At 40.2% G+C, this 14,530-nt stretch overlaps 2 protein-coding genes across 3 annotated transcripts in view; both read left to right on the forward strand.

The window, feature by feature from the left end:
- LOC134845487 (uncharacterized) overlaps positions 1–14,530 on the forward strand; it is a 288,095-nt gene that overhangs the window by 49,443 nt on the left and 224,122 nt on the right. The gene's annotated exons all lie outside the window — the stretch shown is intronic.
- LOC134846207 (RNA-binding protein 28-like) overlaps positions 13,572–14,530 on the forward strand; it is a 52,542-nt gene continuing 51,583 nt past the window's right edge. The window contains exons 1-2 of one of the 2 annotated variants that reach the window (XM_063863469.1): positions 13,572–13,676; positions 13,738–13,877. In XM_063863469.1, coding sequence (XP_063719539.1) covers positions 13,597–13,676; positions 13,738–13,877 — 220 coding nt within the window. In that variant the 5' untranslated portion in view covers positions 13,572–13,596. The remainder of the gene's footprint in view (positions 13,677–13,737; positions 13,878–14,530) is intronic. The other variant, XM_063863470.1, reaches the window with a different exon arrangement.

Raw genomic sequence — 14,530 nt, forward strand, 5'->3', positions numbered from 1 at the left:
GAGAGCGAACGCAGAAAGATGCAAAAAACTGAGCGACTCTTGAACTATCTTGATCAGACTAATTAATAAGCAATGACAAACCTGTAAAACAGACTGGTTGCGAAGACCGACCTGATGATGACAAAACTCACCCAGAGATGAGCGAGAACTCACGCAAGCCACTGAGTGACCTCCTAAACTCCAGACCCGCGGAGGCGGCCCTAAAACTGATAACGAACTTCGAGTTAGAGCGGCTCCGCAAATGTGAAACTGGAAGAATCCATTCCAGCCAGATGCGAAAGCCTCCGTGATACATTTGCCATCAATGGCTCAGAAAGGATCATTTTCGGATCTGACCGCGGTTTCGTATGATACTTCGTTGTTAGCGTCCATGTACGAACCGTTCACACTCTTTTGAAACATTCATATCGAAATTGTAGAAGTCCACTGAAAAAGGGGACCGATCACGAAGGACGTTCAAATAGCCAAAGTCATACAAGGATGGGAGAGGAAAACTTATCGAAGAGTTATGAATGCAGTGCCTTGACGAGTAGCCCAGTAGGTATTGCATTGATCTGTGTCATGACAGAGAATGCGATTGCCTAGACACATTGCAAAATACTTTGAGGATAAAAGACAAGGAAGCACCCAAAAAGTTTGAAAATAAATTTAATTTCGGGAATATATTTGGAATTCCGAAGGATGGAAGTATAATAAAATCGGTGTAATCAGTTTCGGGCCATCAGGTAGCAAAAAGTTTGATTGATTCTTCCAAAATTATTCTGATTCATTTGGACATCCTCGCAAACTGTTTGCGCAAAAAGGACCCAAAGTTGTTTTCTAGAGCAATGAGGGCGTTGCTCACAACAAGAGGACCAATTCTCATGAAGGTAGAATACAGGAGCCGTGATAAACACCAACATGCTGACAGCCTTAGTAGAAAAAAATTTTTACGAAAGACTTGAAGAAAAACAGAACAACCAGGCAGAAAAAAGAAGGGTTTTTCTTTTTGGATGAGGATACATAGAAAAAGCTGCTGCTCAATAGATGGCTTGATAATTCCAAGCATCCTATACCGGGAGACCCTGAACTTCCCGTTCAGAAAGCTGCTAAAGTAACGATACTGTGTCATTCGCAAACTTCGCAAACTACTTGACAGAGAAGAAGAAATGCGGGACCAAGAGTGGACTGAAACAATAAAAAGACTGATTTCTACTAAAAACACATATACTGATTTCTACTAAAAACACTAAAAACACATCCGGAGTTATGATGTTCAGCGCGATTGCCACTTTCTAGTACACCAATTAGTAACATCAATGCAGAAAGATGTGCTGATGAAATTATCTTGCAGGGAAGACCAACAACTAACCACTACGAAAGTCCAAAGGAGTAGGGTCAGTCTGAAAACAAGCGTAGAGATGAGCATTCAGTTTGTTGATACAAAAGTGGAGTCTGAACCGTTCTCAGAGTGTTCATCCGGAGAAAAAACATTGTCAGGGTAGTCGATTCAAGAAGAGAACTCGGAAGTGGAACTGTCTAATGAGTCAGATACCACTACGCACTGGCACGATGTTTTGTCCGGTAGTCGAAATCTAAAAAATCCTGGGACAGACTTTTGTCCCTGAAACAAGAAGTATGAGGAGCGTTTCAGCATACGTTACGCCGACTCCATGAATTGGAGTGAAGACTCCCAACTTAAAATCTGGGTAAATATGTCTGAGACAACTTCTAACTCGTAAATGTCAGAAAATTCAATTTATTCATTGTGAGTGGATTGAAAACAACAAGAACTGGATGAGGAATTGCAACAAAATCCGAATTGAGATAGGTCCACCTCCAATGAGCTCCGACGAGGATGTTGCTGTAGTCAACTATGCTGCAGATGAACCTGAGCTGATCGCAGTACCCAAATGTTCAACTAGGTTGCTTCCACATGCTACGGTCGTCCGTTTTAATCTAGAACTTCTGGATCAGAAAACGAATCGTTCATGAAAATACGATATGTTGAATATACCATTAATGAAGCCCATGCTCCGGAAATTGTCAAAAATTGAATGTTTTGAAATTTTACCTGAAAGCGAGTTACCGACTTTCGGATCTCCTAATTGCTAAAAGAAGTTATGAAATGACGACCAACTTGAAGAGGTGGATGAAAAATGGAACGACTGATAAAAGTGACTTGGAAGAGGATAGTTACAAAGTCCTGGAGCAAATTAATGCAAAAAGGAAAGACCTGCTGTATCTGAATAAAGACTTAACCGTAGCTTGCAAACGGAAGGACGAAAAAAGTCTTTGATAAGTACAACTCAATAATGTAGCCTTACATGTATCAAATTGAACTGATCTTCCGCGTTGTTAAAAGTAACATTAAAAATTAGAAGCAATTCGAATGGCATGGAATAAAGAAAGCATGAGAAAAATTGATCTTTGCATGCTTATCATGCCAACAGAATCAGGACCTCTGAAATTATGATTTCCTCTACAATAATTACAATCGTATTGATTTAACGCATTGGTATAGTTGGATCATAAGATCATCTGTATGGCGGCCAGGGTTTATATTCAAATGCTAGTAATGATCGATCAATTCACTAAATATGCAGAGGCTGTCACCTGCGCGACAGAATAAACGGAAGACATTTGTGATCAATTGATAAGTGTCTGGATTACCAGTCTAGGTTTTTCAATCACTTTTTAAACAGATAACGGTAAAGTATTCTTTGATAACCTACAAAGGAGTTAATGAAAACGTCGCACGTGGCACAGGCTAACTCGACCACCTATCACCCGCACACGAATGGCCTTGTTGTGAGGCAAAACCGCGCATTGGTCTCAATGCTGAGTGTTTATTACTGAATATACATGGACAACTTGGAGAAACACAACGCAGCTGGTGGGAGCAGATAATACCACAGAGCGTTCCCACGCTGGAATTGGGCCACATATCATGCTTAATGGTCATGGAAAAACTGTTTCGTTAACTTTATTCCAACCAATATCTGAAGGGAAAAAGAAATCTCAGCAAGCATACGTCCATCAAAATGCAAGAAGAACTAAATGATCCATGAAGACGAAAAACTCAGCAGGCACAAATGAGTCAGAAAAGGAAGTTTGGTTAAAATAAGATCACTGAAGTGCACCAAAGTGGACATTTCTTTCATTGCTCGTTAAAAAAATTTTAAACCGCACAATGGTTCGTCGGAAGAATAGGGCTCCCCAGTGGACAAGCACGAAGATGAATACTTGACAGTGGACCCTGCTTGTAAGTAAATGAATTGGCTACGCCTGACAAGAATGATGGAAATGAGGTGATGAATGATTGCGACCTGCAATTGGGCCTCGAGTTGAATGAACGAAAAGAGAATGATGATGAAACCGTCCCCTATCCTGAGAAGAACTTGATTGAGGCTGAGTAATCCGAAATCGACAAAAGGGTGGGACCTGATTTTTTCATGGTTGTGGAAACCCGACAAAGCAAAAGAACTAGGGACGCTAAAATATAACCGATACGGCGACAATTTTGTCGTGGTCAAGATTGGGATTAATGACATGACAAAAACATGATGGAATCAGTGCTCGGGTTATATTGGTTAAAGATGCGATATGATATCGTCCAAATCATTATTAAGGAGACAGCTTGGATCGATAATCGATCAAAAGTAAAGATGGAGTTCCAACCTGAAACGGAACAACGGCACGATCAAGAATTAACAAAGTTGCGGCAGATCACTCGAATGGCTCCACATGACTTTACTGCTGACCCAAAGGAAACAGCCTTGACGATTCAAAATATCGAGCAGTCTAGCATTTAATGCACCATGACAATCTCAATACAAATGGGTCGCTCCAGATGGAACTCTATGCATTGCTGAATCCAACCTCGGTCTGCTCAATCCTTTGCGACATCGATAGATATTTTGTCCAAGGAGTGGTAGTAGGAATCACCCCTAAAAATAAATTTTTAATTTAAAAAATGAAATTGGCAAGCGAAACAGGATAATTAGAGACAGAAGGGAAAGACGGTGCTCGGAAGGATTTTTGAATCGTATTTTGATCTCCCAAAACATTACCTGAATATCATCGTTGTGACCGATACTGAATTTATACTCGAGGTACTCACGGAAGGTACGTGCGCCATCGCAATAACAGCAGATTTGAGTTTTAAATTAGCATCAACGGCCGACTTTACAAGTGAGACCCGGTATAGGAGGGATGATATCGCTGCCCCTTGTTGCACAACAGATAACGAGAAAAAACTTAGGTATTTTTGGTAACTAAGGCAAACGTTAGGCAACAAGTGAACCCGGAGAATTAAGTGCAGTCACTATCTGGACTCAGAAATTTTTCGGTTGACAGAGGATTGACCTCACTTTCCTTACCGGTTTATGACCCGACCAGGGTGAAACTGCATCAAAATGAATTAAATGGTCTTGTTCACGTTTTTTGCAAGTAGACACAGAGAAATTTTAAATGAAAACTATTTAAACAGATGCTAACACTTCGATATGAATTTGCGCTTTTTCTCGTAGGCTAATATTGCAAGATTTTGAAATTAAGCATTAAGATAGAAATTGAAGATTACGTTTGATATTATCAAATTAGGTTCGAGTTTTATCAAGTAATGTTAAGCTAACTTTTTGTTTATTTGTAACTTATTATTTTGGTGGAATAATTTTTTTATGTATTGAGTGGTGTCATTTTGTCGGGAACACTCCAAATGCTTAGATGACAGCTTTGATTCCTTGTAAATTGACAAAGTCTAATATTCTTAGGTATTGAGCTAAACTTTTTATGCTAAATTTTGGATGAATGGAAAAAAATCTTTTTGGTTGTTTTCAAAAACAATGATGATGTTTTTTTGCTGAGAAAAAAAGGGTTGAATACCAGTTTCATTTGGACACAAGACGAGTCTGCACGAACAAAAATGATGATACGAACGACCTAAAAACCTACTCTTAGCGGGTCAAGGAAGGGCTTACCAATGTCTACCAGGATGAAACTTCATACTGTAAAATTCGGCGAAATTCATTTTTGCGCTACTGAAAGCTATGGGAGGAGAGGGCCGTGGTAACTGTCCCTCGGAGTTGGGCAACTGTTGGATTTCGGAGAGTCAGGTACCGCCGAGATGGATAACAGTGGGCTGAAATGGGGAGATGTCCGGTCGCGACATGGCTCGTGAGCCGAGCTTGGGTGAACAAATAGGCTATAAGATAGGGAAAATGCCCCCACCAGTTGGCCCTAGCTCAAAAAGATCACATGATTGGGCCAGGCCCCTCACATTGGCAGATTTCACCAACTGCTGCTCCACTTTTGAAAAACTGAAAAAAGAACGAGATTGGGATTGAGACAGCAGAGATAATTGAGACGCGTGATAAGAAGGACCGGGACTTTTAAAAATTTTGTACAAAACTGGAAAGGGATGATTGGAAGAAGAAACACGATGAGTTGTTGATCATCCTGTAAGAAGAACAAAAAAAAACAACTTAAGGTTTTGAACAACGCAAGTGTGCGCCAACTTTCGGTGACAATGAATTCGGACACACGGTCCGAAATCAGGGCTCAGGAGCTCTACAGGCCAAAAGAGCCCGGGGCTGGTCCGCCTGCGCTTATTACCAAGTACACCATATCGGATACGTTGGATCGGAAAATAACATTTCGCTTCTATTCCAAGAAACATTTGAACAGATTTCCAAAGCGGCAATTCAAGAAATAAACCGAGCGTGAGACAGTTGTTCAAGTAGGATCCTTTTTCTCAACCCACGTATCATTCACCAACCGCTGAACCAGTTCATCAACTGACGAACTCCGCTGCACCAGTTGGGTCGTTGCGAAACAAAGCTACAGTGACGTGTTGCGTGGTCAATATCAGGAAGAGTTTCTGCTTTCGGAATTTCACCGTCCAGATGGACGCGGACCACCGCAGGAACTGTTTGAATGAGATGAGCTGGAGGCTCGCAGCGATTCTTCAACCGATCCCCTCTGAAAACTGTCATTTATTTAGCGGAGATAACCTGGTGAGGGACTTCATTAAAGTCTTTGTTAATGATCAAATCACTGCAGTCTCTTTTGGTGGAGCCTCTGTGGCTCAAGAGATCAAGTTTGTGGAAACCCAGAATGACGACAGAGTAGAGATCCTGACTGTAAAGATTGGCACAAATGATCTTTCAAGGAACCATATCACACTGGAATTGAGGCGGCAAACATGCTGTTTTGCCTCCGAAATGCGTTTAAAAAGATGTATAGGCCAAGACTTGTAGTCTAGTGTACCAACACTCAGAATCCAGATACCGGCTGGGCAAGGGCTGATTTTATGAAGAGTGACGCGATCCGATGGAACGAAATGATCCGAAACCTAGTCATAGGAAACCCAGGCGATCTCAGGCTAATGTACATAGAAAATAGACATGCGAACTGTTGATTACCGTGGGCTTACGAGGGATGGGATCAAATTCAATACCTGTCAGCGCAGGCAATGGATCATTGACGCCTTTCAGACGAAAACTGAAGAGTTGGAAAAAGAATTGACGACGCTAACGCTTTGGCGCGTAGAGATTCAACGAGTAATATAGGGCTTACATACCTGAGCCAGTCGCTAATCATCTCGGTGCCTTGGCATCGGAGGTTTCAAAAACGCGGTCTCCCCTGGTTCGAACGTGAGGCAGAAATTGAGGAGCTCAATTAACGAGCTCAATTAACCACACAGCGAACATCCCAGCTGATTGGGAGAGTTTTCAAGCAGTCCCTGCGGCATGGGCGAGTGTCGATAAAAATAGTAATTGATGAGCAAAAGACTGGACTACTGCGTTTGGGGACGATATAAGGGTGATATGGCGACCAGACTATATTCCAGATATGAACTCACTAGCGTGTCGTTCAGATTAGACAAGAAGGCTCAACAGAATTGATCGTAAAAAGTCGGGTTTGCACCGTATATCAGGCGTAGACTGGCTAAGACCGCAACAAGAACAATTTAGTTCCTGATCAACGCTAAGACTGATGGGACATGAGGTCTTCCCTCGAGACAACTTGATAGGACCCTTAAACACAAGATCATTGACGGACGTCCGTCAACAGGCAACAGAGTGAATGCCATCGAATCGAAAAGGGCAATTTCCTAGCAGAGAAAAAAGCCGACGACAAGCACCAAAATATCTGCAAACAGATCGCTAAATCAGAAGGTCAGCAAGGTGGTGAAAATTTACGAGTTTATCTTTGAAAGAATCCGGTGGATGGGGACGAGAAGAAGAAGGGGCACCCTAGAGCACCAAAGAGTGACAATACATTAACGCTTATGATATTTAGCCAGTTGCGACTAATCATACCCATTCCGCTCCTTTTTCTGGCCAGATGTGATCTTCCTGACGGCACCCAATCCGGACTGGGGACAGTCAGTTAATATGGCTATATGTGCACAGAGGGTCATCAACATGGATCCACAGGTATTTTTGATGGCTGGATCGAATGATCACCTACAAAGCTAGGGCCGTCTCCCTGATATTTGGGTGAGGAGACATTTCGTGACGGTCGTATACAGACCGGTGTTGGCACACGTTTTTCCAGACGTGCAAGTGAAAGCATGAAGGAAGTTAGTGCTATTTGTAACCTTGGTGATAGTAGTGGACTGTACAATGTTCAACTGAGCCGAGTAGCAGGACCTGAGAAGAATGGCCAGTGAGTGTAGTTTATTTGGGAGAAAAACTGAAGCCTCATTGAAGGATTTCATCAACCATTTCCAGTGTAGAATGGGCAGAAAGACCTGGCTTATCTCCAGTTTAATCCCAAACTCTGGATTTTGCTCCCAGTGGTTTAAGGTTCGAGAGATGCAGTAAGTATCCCAGCGTGGCCGAAGCCGTTTGCTCAAGTAAAAGAGAATCAGGAAGCGTGGTTGGCTGGCTCGGGGCCATTACCTAGTAGATGCCCCCCAATGACTGTTCATTCGAAGATTGTGGTTCGGATTAATCTCCCCGGCTCTCGTCCCTTGGATCGGAGCAGCTCAGGATGTGAAGCAGAGGGTGCAGATTTGGAGTGAGGATGAAAAAACCTTGATTCTCCAGCTGGAATTTTGTTGCCCTGCATAACTTTGAATTCAATTTTTCTAAGGTATGAAGTCGAAAAAGATCAAGGCCTCAAAACTTCAAGAAGTACCGAGCAAATGATCAGTCGAGACATAAATTACCCAGGCAGGATAAGGTCGCAGTACTGGAGCTTAACAAGGAGATGAGAGGAGGCATCTATGTAATGATAGAAGAGGGCGCAGCAAGGTAAGGAACCCGTAGATATCCTCGTGAATGATGAAGGGTACCCCGCGTATGAGATGACTGTACCTGCTCAGGCGGACGCAGGTGTTGAATTGCGCAAGGGCCCCTCAGGATTTGGACGGAAGCCAGACGACGCCAAAAATGACGAGGACGTTGCAAAAAAAGGAAACACCAGTGGAGTATCACCCCATGAAGGGTAAAAGGATAAATTGAATGAAATTGACTTGGGAGCCTTGGTGATGGATTAATTGAAGTATGGCTTAAACGAGATTTAACGAAATGAAGACTGCGGAGAAACTGATGAGCCCCTCATGATGATAATGTTTTCATTTTTTCCCAAGCTTATCTCCAGCGGGACCGGTTTTCCTGGCTCAAAGGTCTCACAGGAGGAGTGCACAGAGATGCTCTGTGTGTCACCTCGAAGGAGGAAGTTTGATGAAACAATGAGAGTCTCCTTCAAGAGCACGTTCACAGAAGAGGACTGAGATCAATATCAGTTAGAATTTGAAAAGAAAACGGGAGTTGTGTGGACCCGAGTGACCTTCATGAAAAGGACTTGGGATGCGATTCACAGACACGGCTCGCAATTCGCGATGAAATTGGGGCTGAATCAACCCATTATGCGTGTGGGCTTAGAGAAATTAATGTCATCCCGTGCAAAAATTTAAGTTTAAAACTGTCGAACCAACAACTCAGAATTGCAATAAGACTTCGATTAGGCTCACTCAAAAAAATGCGAACGGCATAAGTGAGTGTGCGAAAAAGACGTTACCGAAGATGGTTGGCATGGTTGGCATGGAAATTCTCTACCCGCACTGACAGAAATGGTTTCCTGTCGATTTGAACTGATTTTGAATCGATTTTAAATCGATCGAAATCAATTAATCATGTACATTTTACGAACTTAAATTGTCTTTAAACCAATTTAAATTGATCGTTTTGAAAATTTTAAATCGATTCAAGTTCTAAAAAATCGAGTGAAATCGATTTCGATGGATTTTACGACTCACTAAAATCCATCCGAATCTCACTTAAATCCATCAGAATCTCACTTAAGTCCCATTTTAAATCGATTTAATTTGATCTTTCTGAATTCTAAATCGATTTAAGAGTCTAAAAAATCGATTTAAATCGATTTCGATGGATTTTCCGACACAACAAAAATCGATTTTTTTTGCAAACAAAGCAAAAAAAACACGCTTTTTAGAAATTTAATTGAAATATTTTTTCTTGATTTTTTGATTTTAATGAAAATACACGTGCCAGATGTTTTAAAATTCATGAAATAAATAAAAATATGATTCAGATTTTGAGCTCAAAAATATGCAACGAAAACCTAAAAAATCGTTATTACCAATAAGATTTTGTGCATTAAAATATGTAACAAATCTAAAAAACTGTAAATCGGATCTTGGGCAAAATCTTCTGTAACAAACCAGAAAAGGGTCAGGTAAAAACAAATTGTGATCTCAATAATATGCTATAAAATCATGTTTTATCGATGTTTTGGTCATTTCATTTGGTCGTCGTTTTTTGCTACAATACGCTATGGATATTGAATGAAAAATGATAGGCACAAAATAAATGCAATAAAAATTTGAAACTGATAAAAATCGAATGAAAAAAATCGATTTGAATTGATTTAAGTCCGTTTTAATACCCTTAAAAGTAAAAACAAATTCAGACTAGAAAAATTGTTTTTGAATTGATTTAAAATCAATTTGGATCAATTTTTTTAGTTGGGATTTAAAATCAATTGACATCACTTTTAAATCAATCCAAATCAATCTTCAACTTTTTTTTTTATTCTTCTACTTTTTTCAGGCTAAAATCGATCAAAATTTACTCAACGTACTTTTTTCATACTAAAATTGATCCTAATCCCTTTTGGTCAGTGCGGGTAGGCATTCAAACCTGAATGCCCTTATAAAGCAAAGTTTATCTTCTGCTCACATTCCGTCTGTTTTAGAACCACGACACCTCTACAGGACAGATCAGAAGCGACCAGACGGTTTGACATTTGTTCCATGGGCTGTTGGTAAGCAGCTCTTGTGGGATGTAACGGCAGTAGACTCCTTAGCTCCTAGTAGGATCAGTACCGGGTCTGCTTTTAACCCTGGTACGGCTGCCGCTGAAGCGGAAGAGCGAAAAAATGATCAGTATAAAGATCTAGTAGATGATTTAAATCTTTTTCAACCGCTAGCTTTTGAGATTCAGGACGCTGCCGGCCCCAGCACAAAAATTTTGAGCAATTTTTGTAAGAAACTAAGCATATGCACTGAGGAACCCACAGTAGGCAGCTTTTTAAAACAGAGAATCTCCCTGGCAATACAGATTGCGAACGCCGCTTGCGTACTCGGAACAATAAATGACCAAATCACTTACGACGAAATTTTTTATTTGTAACACTTGTATTTGTAACACTTGTATATTTGCATGACTTGTAACGCAGATCTTAGTTGGGAAATTATAGAAAGGTCAAACAACCAAACACATTGTTAACACTGTAGGCAATACATATCAAGAAAGAGAAACCGGGCTTGAACACGCGCGATGAGTTTAGGAGCAGGGAGTTGACACTGAAAATTTAGTCCCAAAATATTTTTGCTTTTTTATTTAAAACGTACTTGTCTAAATCGAAATTATGACTCAGAACCAAATTGTATGTGAATTATTGTAAATAACATTTGTAAATTGATGTTTTATCGTCATTTAGATTAGTTTATTGTAAAAATCCTGACGATGCACATAGTTGCGAAAACGTTTGAATATTACTTTTTAACAAAAATTTCTTGTATATTATATTTTCTCGTGTCGAGTTGCGTGTTCTTATTGAAGAAACGTAACCCGTATCGATTTTAATTATATGGACATCAACACTTGTCTTCTTTTTTTTATCATTATCACTTCCATATCTAGAAAATTCCAAGGATTTTGATTGGAATACGTGATGAAGAGACTCCTGACTGTAACCTCGGTTACTATGATACTTTTGACCTTCTGATTACCCTTAAAAAAGAAAAAAATTGAATATTTGTGGTACTAACTCGATTGATTTTTTATTTTGATACATATGGGACTGATTTATCATTTTGGTACTTGTGAATACCCACCATATTGGATTGGCCAGACCGTTGAACAGATGATGGCAGTCTTCAATGCTGGTGTTGCACCGGCTGCCGAGCTCTGTTTCAAAGTTCGGCTGTAGTCTGTGCCTGGTTTCGGCTAGTTTTAGTTTTCCGGAGAAACCTGATCTTAGTTGACACAGTATTCTTCTGTTGTAACGACTAACGTTTCTTCGTCTTTCAAAATCTCAGGTGTGGGTGTTTTCAAAACTATGTTCTGTTGGCTCTCTCTTTGGTGACTCTATGCGTGTGGAGGTGTTTCAGTGTCTGTTCAAGAATGTCGTTGAGGAGTCTTGTGACTGTTTTGCTTGAACTGTCATGTAGTGTCGTCTCTGTCGGTGCTCTGTGGTTCAAAGTACCAAAGGTGGTTGCAGGGGTGATTTTCTTGTTGCTTGGGCTAGGAACTGATAACTAGTACTACTACTAATTGTTGTTCGTGGTACTTGTGAATACCCACCATATTGGATTGGCCAGACCGTTGAACAGATGATGGCAGTCTTCAATGCTGGTGTTACACCGGCTTAAACACTGAGAAGTGTGAACTTTGTTTTTTGGGACCGACTACTAGTACACAGTATAATTCAATTTTAACACAATTTCGAAAAATATGCCCCAAAATAAAAATAAAAACAAAAGAAGAACTCCTCATTTTAGGATCTCCAATCGGCGAACTTTGCCGAAAAGAATTGCTCGACGAAAAAATTAAGGAGCTTGAAAAAATCTCGGATGTCATTGACAAACTAGACGCCCATTATGGCTTTTACCTCCTGAAAAATTGCTTTAGCATGCCAAAACTCCTATATTTTTTGCGTACGAGCCCTTGTTTTTTGCAAAATGATTTTTTGGAACGCTACGATAAATTACTAAGAAATTCGTTATGCAAGGTCACTAACGTGAAAATGGATGATAACCAGTTTTTACAAGCAGTTCTCCCGGCAGCCAAAGGTGGCTTGGGCGTTTCTTCCGCTCGTCTACTCGCTTTACCCGCTTTCTTAGCCTCAGCAGTAGGAGCCAAAGATGCCTTGAGCGAAATCTTTGGTTTGGAGCATGTGGATGGAACCTATGATGATGCGCTTAAACGGTGGTTTGACCTTGGAAAAATTGAAATGGCTCCGGAAAATGAAATCCAAAAAAATTGGACGGAGCCAATTTTTGACAGCGAAATTGCAGACTTGATTTTACGACTCGAACCAACGGACGTAAAAAGGTTCAACGCGTTTCAAGATAGATTTGGCTCCCAATGGTTGAACGTCATCCCTTGCAGAAATTTAAGGTTAAAACTGTCGCACCAACAACTCAGAATTGCGATAGGACTTCGATTAGGATCAAAAATATGCGAACGGCATAAATGCGTGTGCGGAAAAGACGTTACCGCGGATGGTTGGCATGGTCTTTCTTGCCTCAAAAGTGCAGGGAGACTCTTGGCATTCAAACCTGAATGCCCTTATAAAGCAGAGTCTATCATCTACTCACATTCCGTCTGTTTTAGAACCACGACACCTCTACAGGACCGATCAGAAGCGACCAGACGGTTTGACGCTCGTTCCATGGGCTGATGGTAAGCAGCTCTTGTGGGATGTAACGGTAGTAGACTCCTTAGCTCCTTGTAGGATTAATGCGGGGTCTGTTTGTAACCCTGGTACGGCTGCCGCTGAAGCGGAAGAGCGAAAAATTGACAAGTATAAAGATCTTGTAAATGATGGATATCTTTTTCAACCGCTAGCTTTTGAAATTCAGGGCGCGGCCGGCCCCAGCACAGAAGTTTTTTTGAGCAAACTTTGTAAGAATCTAAGCATATGCACTGAGGAACCCAGAGCAGGCAGCTTTTTAAAACAGAGAATCTCCCTGGCAATACAGATTGCGAACGCCGCTTGCGTACTCGGAACAATAAATGACAAAATAACTTTCGACGAAATTTTTTACTTGTAACATTTGTATATTATATTATCTCGTGTCGAGTTGCGTGTTCTTATTGAAGAAATGTAACCCGTATCGATTTTAATTGAAAAGGACCTAAACACTTGTCATCTTCTTTTATCATTATCACTTCCATATCTAAAAAATTCCAAGGATTTTGACTGGAATACATGATGAAGGGACTCATGACTGTAACCTCGGTTACTATGATACTTTTGACCTTCTGATTACCTTCATTGTTGTTCTGCTGCAGTATGTTATTTCGTGTCTAATTTGACTTGATTGTTTTTAGAAATCTCTTATGACATTTGAAAATGCGTGTTCCTGGACGCACAGTTATTGTTGGAGGATTCGTAGCGTCTACTCATCAATTTTGCGTCAAAAGTCTGATTAGGTACTTTCCAATGCTGTTTCCGTGATAAAGTTTCTCATTTTCTTCTATTCCCCTTGTATAGTTCTTTTCCAGGTCTCGAGCAATGGGATCTGTTGGAGAAACCCAGCAAGTCATCTAATGAGTACCAGCTAGAAGCTGTTTTTGACACTTTGGAGCATGCCCAAGCTTGTTTCTATCGGCTCAGACAGAAGAAATGGAATAGTAAGATTTTCAACCTAAGAAGTTAATAAAATAAATATACCTGAGAATTATTTAAAAATATATACTTGGGGCTCTTCTCAAATTTTTCTCACATTTGACTGTCAATTCGGAAAATTATTGTAGTGTTAGAATGTAATTAAATCTGGCTTCGGGAAAAAAATTAATTATTCTGAACATATTTGTTCTTCATGTTTTTCCCGAATTAGTTCATAATATTATGCAGAAATGTTTTGACATTTTTTACGCTTGCGATTAGTAAGCGTTATCAAATCGGAATGTTAACTTTTTTTCGAGTTCACAACTAGTTTAACAAAATCAGTTGAATCATTTATGTTGAATTATAGTTGAATCACAGCTGACAGGCTCAATTGCATGAAAATACAAAGTTAACTACTGAGTGGGTATTAGTTACTACAGGGTAGTTTCAGGGAGGACTTTTTTTTACAAAATCATTTTTTTTTCGGATCAACTGGTGTCTGCTCAAAGATTGTCGGCCTTGTTTCCGCTTCGTAAGTTTTTTTCAGTTGCTAATTTGAATTTAAAATCGAGAATTATTGTTTGATAAAAAAAGGAATTATGAAAGTGTATGGGATTGGGTTTTTTATTTTGATTTTTTTGAGGCGTTTTCGAAAAGTTTTATCACTTTTTGCAAA

The sequence above is a fragment of the Symsagittifera roscoffensis genome, chromosome 5, assembly GCF_963678635.1.
Source record: "Symsagittifera roscoffensis chromosome 5, txSymRosc1.1, whole genome shotgun sequence".
Classification (NCBI taxonomy): domain Eukaryota; kingdom Metazoa; phylum Xenacoelomorpha; order Acoela; family Convolutidae; genus Symsagittifera; species Symsagittifera roscoffensis.